Source organism: Stenella coeruleoalba (assembly GCF_951394435.1).
Source record: "Stenella coeruleoalba genome assembly, chromosome: 3".
Taxonomy (NCBI): Eukaryota; Metazoa; Chordata; class Mammalia; order Artiodactyla; family Delphinidae; genus Stenella; species Stenella coeruleoalba.
The window spans coordinates 64,037,864-64,048,636 of NC_137148.1; the positions used below are offsets into that span (position 1 = coordinate 64,037,864).

At 40.4% G+C, this 10,773-nt stretch overlaps 1 protein-coding gene across 2 annotated transcripts in view; it reads left to right on the forward strand.

Annotated features, from left to right (window-relative positions):
- Nucleotides 1–10,773, forward strand: part of RASGRF2 (Ras protein specific guanine nucleotide releasing factor 2) — a 228,502-nt gene that overhangs the window by 116,800 nt on the left and 100,929 nt on the right. For both annotated transcript variants that reach the window (XM_079918349.1, XM_079918350.1), the window contains exons 13-15: nucleotides 1,959–2,041; nucleotides 8,007–8,255; nucleotides 8,795–9,183. In XM_079918349.1, coding sequence (XP_079774475.1) covers nucleotides 1,959–2,041; nucleotides 8,007–8,255; nucleotides 8,795–9,183 — 721 coding nt within the window. The remainder of the gene's footprint in view (nucleotides 1–1,958; nucleotides 2,042–8,006; nucleotides 8,256–8,794; nucleotides 9,184–10,773) is intronic.

The following is a 10,773-nucleotide window of genomic DNA, read 5'->3' on the forward strand; positions in this document are numbered from 1 at the left end:
TCTTTTTATCTAGCCCTGACTGAGACCTCTCCCTTTGAGGTCCTGTGGCTGTTCTGAGGCCTAAGAGGATACTCCACCTACTGGTAGCTTGGTTCACTGGTGGAAACATTGACTCCATACAACTGGATACTAACTTAGGATATTGCAGTTTCAGGACTTATGGAAGAATACCATGTCCAACTTCCTGCTGCTCAGAACTGATAGGGGGAGCAGCATTTATTTAGCCTAAAGAAAAGCAGGCTATACGTACCCTTTTCTGAAGAGAGTGAAATCTGTGCTTGGAACCAGACGAGCAAAGGCAGGCCCCCATTCTTTGGGGCCCACCACAGAGTGGTTAGTCTGGAACTGTACTCTTCATCCAGTGTTGAGGGAGTTTATAAGAAATGGTTTGGTAAAAACTGCGATTACTTTAAGGATGTTGTTGAGGATAATGTTCGCAACATTATTCAGTGTTTTCTTTATGAGAACCCATGAGATAATTTTCCTCTGGACTCAGACTAGGATGAATTGAGCTTCTATTAAACCATGAATTTTGTAGTTCATCATGTGGCCCCCTTTGAGTTGGCTGTTCCGTAGCTCAGCTAATTTTGAGGACCATGTATAACAAGTGTTTGGGACTTCTCAGCATAAAGTACATGTGGTGGATTGATCCCAGGCTTCATCTTATTATTTTCCACCCTTTATCCAAATCCTCTCTAATTTTCTTACTAATTTTGACTTTGTCTTACTATATGTATTTTTGTAATCCACCTATGGGAATAAGATATAGTATAAACTCACATGTAACCTAATTTGTAGTTAGATAACCATAATTATTCATATAAAAAGATAACTCCAAATTCCAGGTGCTTCAAGAAATGAATTGAGGGGAACTTTAAAATATTCTACTTTATTCCCAAAAGTTGAGATCCTCTATACCTGGTCACTGAAATAACGGCGTAAGACATGAGGAAACAAAATTTTAAGGAAAAACAAGGCTGAAAATGGCTGATATGCTAAGTAGAGGATCAATAGTTAGGGGATGCCGGTGACCCAAAGTTTCTTATATGCATATTCATTCTTTTATTAGACATTGGGGTTTAGGATAAACCCTGAGTTCAAGAGCTCTGTGAAAGCACTTGGCAATCAGCTTCTTCACACCATTTAATTACAGTCATAAAGTACTACATGGTATCCTAGTAACTAAAAGTAATTTCTGATTTTAAAGATTGTTTAAATCTCAAAATAAATCCTTCTCTAACCCAAAGTAATTGCAAAGGGAAATTTTGAATTGATAAGGCATAGATATAAATTAAAAAGGTAGAGAAAATTAGCAAAATTTCCTGAAAGAAAAGAGAAAGGAGATGAACTGGGCTTTATGTGTGCCAGAAACAGGAGAAATTATACAATACATCCTCACCGAACTAAAACGGTGCCGGTAGAAACTGCTAGAGAAGCTAGTAAAATGTGGGAATTTATTGGCAAAAAGCACCGAGAAGCAGGCACAGAGCTTCCTAGTGAGAGAGAAGATGAATTCCATCCAAGCAAGCCACCATTTCTGCTCTGCCTGCCCCATACCACCCACTAGGGCAGAGAATGAATATAGCAGAGGCAGTTTATACCTCACTAGAGGTGTAAACTTCTCAAGTAGTGCTGGGACTGCCAGAGAATTGTGCCGATGTGACATTGTGCTCAGAATCCTTGGGAAACACATTCTAGGAAAATGTAGCCCTTATATCCATCCTCAGGCATTTGCCAGGTGCACAGTTTTGGTATTTGGATATTGAATCTGTTCATCAATGTGTAATGTTTCCCTGCCTCTGTGTGTGTGTGTGTGTGTGTGTGTGTGTGCATGCGCGTGTGTGCATATGTGCACAAATGAGAAACTGAATTGTTTTGTGATTATAAATAATTCTGGGAAGATATGCTCCGCCTACGTTTTCATGTGGGTTTTAACTGTCTATTTTTTAATTTCACAGTGTGTGGACAACATACGGTGTAATGGTTTAATGACTATAGTGTTTGAAGAAAATTCCAAAGTTTCTGTGCCACATATGATTAAGTAAGTGTGATAATCCTTTCTCTTACATTTTAATTAGGATCAAATTGGTAGAGAACATAAAACCCTGAATAAAATATTGTTTCAGTAGGCTTCTGCTTCCTACTCTGAATATGTTTGACAGTAATGTGATTGATAATTCACGATATGCCATTATAAATAATAAGACTATCACAATGGTTTTTCAGATTCATAGTTTATTGACTCACAGCATAGAAAAATAGTTTTTCATACTGTTTAGATGCCTTCCTCTGTACAAAAAACCTTTCAAAATTTTCAGGTTCAATGGATGGACCTAGAGATTGTCATACTGAGTGAAGTAAGTTAGACAGAGAAAGAGAAATATCTTATGGTATGGTATCACTTATGTGCAGAACCTAAAAAGAAATGATACAAATGAACTTACTTACAAAACAGAAACAGACTCACAGACTTAGAGAACTAATTTATGGTTACCAGGGGGGAAGGGTGGGGGAAAGGGAGAGGTTGGGAGTTTGGGATAGACATGTACACACTGCTGTGTTTAGAGTGGATGGCCAACAAGGACCATATATAGCACAGGGTAAGCGGCTTTATATTATGTAACAACCTAGCTAGGAGGGGAGTTTGAAGGAGAATGGATACATGTATATGTGTAGCTGGGTCACTTTGCTGTGCACCTGAAACTGTCACAGCATTGTTAATCAACTATACTCCAATATAAAATAAAAAGTTTTTTAAAAATTTCAAGTTCAATAGGTAAAGTTGTGATAGCCAGATGTGTCAGAGGGTGGACAAAAGTTTGGCAGATTCTTTTGCTGTCTTCTCAGTGGGTGTGAATCATATTAGTCAGATTTGGTTGTAGAGATACGTTTAGATTTTGAAGACACTCAACATGAATTAACTGACTTTTCCATGGTACCATTTACCCACAGCCTGTATATGGATTTGTCCCAGAGGCTATTGCCCAGCCCTGCCATCCTGCTCTCTATATGTTTTGTTAACAAAGCAAATCCTAGAGAATGGACTTGAGGTCACGGGGAGGGGGAAGGGTAAGCTGGGACGAAGTGAGAGAGTAGCATTGACATATATACACTACCAAACGTAAAATAGATAGCTAGTGGGAAGCAGCTGCATAGCACAGGGAGATCAGCTTGGTGCTTTGTGACCACCTAGAGGGGTGGGATAGGGATTGTGGGAGGGAGATGCAAGAGGGAGGGGATATGGGGATATATGTATATGTATAGCTGATTCACTTTGTTATACAGCAGAAACTTACACAACACTGTAAAGCAATTATACTCCAGTGAAGATGTTAAAAAAAAAAAAAGTGATCAACACTGAAAAAAACAAAACAAAAACATACAAACAAAAAAAAAGCAAATCCTATAATTTAATTATGATCACTAAGGAAACTAGTTTTAAGATGAGAAGTTATACCAATAACTGCATGCCATAGCTCTCTATATTAATGCTTTTGTCTCTACATACTTTTTTGTTTCCAAATTCAAAAATTGTTTTAGGAGGATTTTCAAGCTAACCAAATTGTTCCCTACTCTCATTTTTTGGTTATTTGCAGTCCAAATTCTAAGAATAAAATGTATTTTTAAAAGCAGTCCTGTTATATCTTTCCAAAAAAGTTACATGAAACTAAGAAAATGTTTGTCTTCCATGCCTTTTTATGTGGACTGTTTTTAGGTCTGAGCTGTTTAAGACAAAGAAACAACATCAACTTTTCTCTTCTGATAGGTATTAATTATAATTAGCATCATTCCAATGGTATAAACTTTAAAACTTATTAATTATTGTATCAGATGAAGGCAGAGTACATTATACTAGTGCCATAATTACTACAGAAAAAATATAAAAGGATGATACTGTTTTAAATTGCTAGTCAAATTTTAAAATATTTTGAGTAGGGTCATTTTAAAACTCTTGGGCAAAGATTCCTTTAGCATTCAGTTTTCTAGGTTTTTAATTTAGTATAGTTTTAAAAAAAACAGGTCAGTTAAAAATGTACGATACTAAAATTAAAACCAAGTGTGGAATATTAAGTCAAAAGTTTCAAATTATGACTTAATTTTTAAGTTCACATCACCAGGTTAGTTTTCTTATTAGTTTTCTACCATAGTATTCTTATTTTAATATTTCACAAAATAATATATATTATCTTAATTCCTTATTAAGAGTACTTTCGTGAAGCTTGGACAGCCATGAAAGTCCAATCTGCTTTAGAATGAGAATAAATAATAACTTGGTGGCCAAGTTATAAGCTCCTAAACCTTCGGGCAGCTGCACACCCACTATGTATACATTTTGTTCACTTTAAAAATTAGTACAGAAAAAAGCTTTAGTTCTGTGCCTGACCAAGTTACGGCTGGCACCGGAATGCATCTTCTTTCCTCTGTGGTGGCAGTTTGACTAATGCCCATGTCCAATCTCATTTGTATTGATATAACTGCCTCCTGTACAGACCAAGACTTTCCTGCGTTTGGGTGCACAGGGAGGGTCACTGCAATGAGTTGGAACCACTCTCCTGGGAGGACAGAAACCTGTATCACGGGCTGTAGGGATTTCCCATTGGAGCCACACATGTTTGGATGCCCATCTGTACTCTACTAGATATATTCCCAAGGCAGAGTTTAATGTATTTCATATCTTTCCTCCTTCTATTTTTCCCTGCTTCATTGAGCCTGGTTCTCCTCAGTCAGAGAAAAGAGGATGATTTTGCAATCTCTGTTCCTTCTGATAGTCTCCTCCATGGCACTAGTCTACCCTAAATTCTGTATTCTTGCCTCCTTGCACATCTCTCTGGCTACATGCAATGAGAAAAAAAAAAAAAAAAGATGTTTTACAGAGCTAAAAGAAAAAATTATCCTACCCTAATGGCATTACCTTGCAGGCACTCACTTCCTTTTAAAACTTACTAATTACAATAGGTGATTTGGGTTTGATGTCTCAAAATTACTTTTTTAAGTGTTTACCAAAAAGGAGTTGTTATTATCATAGGAGGCTTAAGTAATGCATTGTGTCTTCTCGAGGGTCCCTTAGGAAATTAAGATGTCGTTCAATGTAATAAAAGAAAATTAAATAATTTCCTAATATTTAATTTCTTTTCTTTACTTGAAATGAAACTGTAGTAATAACTTTGAAGGACAGTGGTGCAATTAGTCAGTTTCAATTTCATGTTGGCTACAATATATTTCTTCCCCTAGTGTTTGGTTAAAGTAATTATAGTCAAAAGATGCAAAAAAAGAGAAAAAGATGCAAAGCTCAAAACTACGAATAGAATGCAAAATCATGACATTTATTAGGTGATTATATCCCTTTAAGTGATGTTTTATGCTTTATGTATATAGGCTAACGCTTGCTTTCTTTTAATAATAGTTGCCCTCGGTTTTCTTAGAAAATAGAGATTTTAGGTGGGAAAATGGTGGGAGAAAAAGTGATTACCTCGATTAGCCATCCTCTAGACAGACTGCTTGGTTCATAAAAGTTTCTAAGGTCTTTTAACAAATGAGAAAGATTAAGAACCAGAAAAGTAAAGTTGGTCGAGGGTCACATACTAAGTGCAAAAAAGAGCCATGCTATTTTCAAGAATCTCAAAAGATGCACTTACGTATTTTCGAGATCAGTGATGTGACTAAAACTAACAGGCCGCCCTTAGTTCCTCACCAGAAGTAAGCTACTCATTTAAAATGCTCTTTCAAGCCCGCAAATGAAGTCCTTCCGTCTGCACTGAGCTTACTTTGGGGTGGAACGTTTCCAAGAGCAAGCTAAGGAAGCTATTGATTTCTTTTTATCCCAAAGAAAATAAATATATAACTTAAAATCCCTTGAAGTGCTGAAAGGGTTAATTAAGGGCACTCACAACAAGCCAGCTGATTCTTAGCAAGCAGCTGCCTCACTGAACATCACTGGCCCTGTAGTGTATCCTTTAATCAAGGGGTGAAATCCAGGACTTCATGGACTGTCTGTTCTGACATGCTGCCATGAAGGGGGACATGGGGTCTCAGATGGGAATGTGAAGGCTACGGGCAGTCTTAGCGAAGGTATGCATTTCTTTGAGCCCCACTTGGATTCGGCCTCAGCTTCCAAGCTTTTCATCTAATGAACTTGGCCTCTATGCCGGCTTCTTTTGCCCTTTCTAACAAAGGTGCACCATGGGCTGAGGGCTCTGCGCACAGCCAAGGATCTCGAGGGCTGCCGTGTGAATCCTCCCTCCAGTTTGCTGTCCACCTGGAGAGGCTGCCGCAGGCTTCCAGTGCAAGGGCCTCAGGGTGATGGGTTGAGGAGGAGCCAGGTGGGAGGTTTTAGAGAATGAGAAAAGCCCAGCATTGCAGGTGGGCAGGTGGGCACTGTTCGGGGGAAATCTTTAGAAGAGTTGACTGCCTATATTACAGCCATTACTTTTTTTATGAAGACATTTTTAACACTGCAGAATATTGAAAATGTAAGGAAAATACAACATTTCACACAATTTATGGATTAAATTGTAATCAGAAAATGGTTGGCCTTAAATGCATTTATCAGCCAGAAAGAATGAAATGGATTAAGCATTCTTTTTCTAACATTCAAGAAGTTAGAAAAAGAATGACAAAAATCAACTGTAGGAAAGTGTAGGAAGGAAATAACTAAGATAAGAATGGAGATTAATAAATTAAAATATAGAAAAACAGTAGAATTGATCAATCAAAGAGCTGGTGCCAGAGGGAAAATACCTAATAATATAATCTATTAGTTTAATCAAGAAAAAAGGGGGAAAGCACAGATGTACAAAATTAGAAGCGAGGAAAAGAAATAACCACAGATAACAGCAGTGATATTTGGGTCTCCTCTTCCTCCCCACCCCTCTGTGGGAAGAATGTCACCCGCTACTTTTTTTTTTTTTTTTTTTTTTGCGGTAGGCGGGCCTCTCACTGTTGTGGCCTCTCCCCTTGCGGAGCACAGGCTCCGGACGCGCAGGCTCAGCGGCCATGGCTCACGGGCCCAGCCGCTCCACGGCAGGTGGGATCTTCCCGGACCGGGGCATGAACCCGTGTCCCCTGCATTGGCAGGCGGACTCTCAACCACTGCGCCACCAGGGAAGCCCCAACCTGCTACTTTTTAACCACACTTCTGATATTCTGATTTGAGGGCATAAGCAGTGCCCCTCCTAAATAGGGCTTTGGCTTTAATTTCCTAATAAAACATGATTGAACCAGAGAAAGAAGTGAAGGGTAGCAGAATATGCCACCCTATAATATGGCACTGTGGCATATTGATTATGTTGAGCTATAGGTACTTGAGAAACAGCAAATGCAGAGAGAGGATTTTTCTGAATTCTTCTCATCTGCCTGAAGACAGATTCTCCAAAAGGAACTCAGTTGTCGTAAATCCCCTTCCCAGGAGTTTCACCAACCATGGAAGATTGACAGTAGTCACAGGAAAGACTAGGTGTCGACATCACACCCAGGCAAACTGTCACAAACTATCATACCTTCCATCTATTCTAAGGGTTCATTCATCTTTCCTAAAAATCATTTACTCTCCCCTGAGAGGCCTACATACCCCCCCACCTCCCTTTCCCTATAAGGTGGTATTTAAGTCTGAGTTCTAAGCCACCTCTGTGAGTTTCTCATTTTCCCCTGGTTATCTCCCATGTAAACTTGTTTATTTTTCTCTTGTTCATCTGTCTTTTATCACAGGGTCTCAGCCAACAACTCAGGAGAGTGGAGAGAAAATTATTTTTCCTCCCCTGCAGAAGGAATTCACAGAGTGAAATGAATTATTAACGTCTCCACAATTAATTCTGAACTTCCTAAATTATAATGGCACATTTGATGTTTTTACAGCCCTGCTTTGTTGTATGTAATATGTCCTATCACATCTTTCATCAAATGTAAGGGGAAGCCCAGACACGAGTATATATTTACAAATATTGAGATACTCAGGGCCTGAGAGGCAGCCGCGCCCTGATTTTGTCCTCATGTTCCTGCCTTGTGCATAGGTCTGATGCCCGTCTTCACAAGGATGACACTGACATTTGCTTCAGTAAAACACTCAACTCCTGCAAAGTGCCCCAGATCCGTTATGCCAGCGTGGAGCGCCTCTTGGAGCGACTGACAGACCTGCGGTTTCTTAGTATCGATTTCCTCAATACCTTTCTGCACACCTATCGGATTTTCACGACGGCAGCCGTGGTGCTGGGGAAGCTTTCTGACATATACAAGAGGCCTTTCACCTCTATCCCCGTCAGGTAGGCCCGGCACTACCCTGTGATGAAAGTGTGGCCCACCCGGTCCCTGGGTCTCCGTGCAGATGGGCAGCCCTGCTCTGCAGGGCACTGGCTTGGCTTTGAACTTGCCAGGCCCCGCCAGTAGAAGCGGGGGAGTCGAGGTCACAGACAGTTCCCGAGGGAAGCAGTTGAAGTTTCCAAGTGGCCTTTGCTTGCTCTGTGAATATTTGGAAGATAACTCTATTGTTTGGGGCTTTTCTTTCTCCTTTTTTGTTAAATTGCAGGCCCTGATTCAGTAGGCCTGGAGTGGAGCCCGTTACCAGTGTTACTTGTCTTTGGACCGCAGTTTAGTAGCAGGGGATTAGACTACGCCTAAATACTGTCTGTGTTCCTTTGGCAAGTGTGTAGTATACATGCAGCATTTAAATGAAGGTGAATCCAGCAACAGAAGTATGATGATATTGTGGCCTTTTAATGTAGGGAGCGTGTTCTTGAATGACATCAGGGGACTCATTTTCACTTGGCTACAACCTGTTAATAGCTTTTGCTCTTATTTTTAGGTCGTTGGAATTGTTTTTCGCTACCAGCCAGAATAGCAGAGGTGAACACTTGGTGGATGGCAAATCCCCGCGCCTGTGTCGCAAATTCTCTTCCCCACCACCACTGGCTGTGTCCAGAACGTCCTCCCCAGTGAGGGCCAGAAAGTTGTCCTTGACTTCTCCCTTGAACTCAAGGATAGGAGCGTTGGACCTGACCACCTGCTCAGCGTCCAGCAGTCCCACCACCACTCACAGCCCTGCTGCATCCCCACCACCACACACTGGTAAAGTACCGCTGGATCTTAGCCGAGGCCTTTCTTCTCCAGAACAAAGCCCAGGATCTGTAGAAGAGCATGTAGTTAACCCCCGCGTGGATCTGTGTAACAAGCTAAAACGAAGTATTCAAAGAGGTATTATCCAGCTGCCATACCCCGCATTTGCTGGCCCCCTGTTTCCCCACCATTCCTTCTGGAGCCCTAGTTTCCTTTCTTTACAACTTTCCTACTTCTGCATAGAAAGTAGAATGAATACAATGGCTAGTTAGAAAAAATTCCTGTAGTTCCCTCTAGCCTTTGTGGAAGGAGAGCTAGGTTAGCCGCCTTCTATGATAAAAGGCTAATTGCAGTCAGTTGTCTATGGAAGAATGGTGTCATCTAAAGTGTTATCACTGGAAGGTTCTTGGTGGAATTAAGGCTGGTTGGCTAAAGAGCATAGCATGATATTTGGCATAGAGATAGGTTACCATGGTCCTCATCCATGACGTTGAGCCTCAGAGCCTTCTCCTCCTCCAGTGTCTACCTTAAGCACCTGTACTGCTTCCAGCCTTTCCCTGCTAATGTGACGACCTAGCCTGGAAGCTAGGTCATTAAGATGACTTCTTCAGTTTAGTTTCCAAGGCAACACTCCCTATTACAACAGAGATATAGGGAGAAAAGTTAAGTCTGAGACAGTGTTCATTTTCCATGACACAACCGAAGTGGTTTTTAAAAATGTGAATTAGATCATCTGGTTTCCTGATTAGATTCTCTAATGACTTCCTATCACACTTAGAATAAAGCACATTTATCTTCCCAAGGCCTTCAGATCCTATGAGACTTGGATGCTGTCTCTCTCTTTAACCCCTGCTCCTGCTACGCTCCCTCATCGGCTAAGCTACAGTCACATTGATTTCCTTTTTGTGTCTCAGAAACACCTGGGTCATTTCTGCCTCAAGGCCTTTGCACTTGTTTATCCCTCCGCCTGGACAGTCTTCCTATATAAGCTCATGAGATCAGCAACCTTGTCTGTCTTGTTCACCTCTGTACTGTCAGTGCCTTGGCCAGTGCCTGGCAGGTAGTAAATTGTTAAATGAATAAATCAGGCAAAGCTCTCAGGGGACTAATCAAGGATTCCCGTGGCACATCTCCCTACTCTCCTCAGCTTGGTACAACATAGGGGTTGGAGGAGGTCATCCTTGTTCTTTTATAATCCAGTGTTTCTGTGATGAAAATAAACAAGATTTCATGGCCAAGTTAGCAAACAGCTTTTTTTTTTTTTTTTTTTTTTTTTTTTTTTTTTTTTACTATATAGTACCTGATTTCTTTACTGATAACATAATAAAAAATTGGGCAATAAGTCAGACAAAGTGTCCAGATTTTAAAGAGGATCCCCCAGATGGAAGCATAGGCCCCTGCTTTTCTACCTGCTTCAAGATTCTATGTAGTTTCTAGCTCAGATCACTTAAATAAGCTTTCTGAGTGAAGTACTTAATGGAATTTTAACTGGAGCGGTTATCATCATCAAAAGGAGCACCCATTTAAACAAGAAATTCTTGAAATTGACACGTTAGCAACTCAGGAGGATGAAAGGGGGAAGATAATTAAAAAGTCATTAGAACAACAAGCTTTAGTAGAATCAGGATGGATTTTTCTTGGGAATAATGAGGTGATGCACAAGGTGACAGGTACATCTGGGGTTTGATGCAGGCCAGTGCTTGGGAATCTCCAAGGTGGGAATGACTT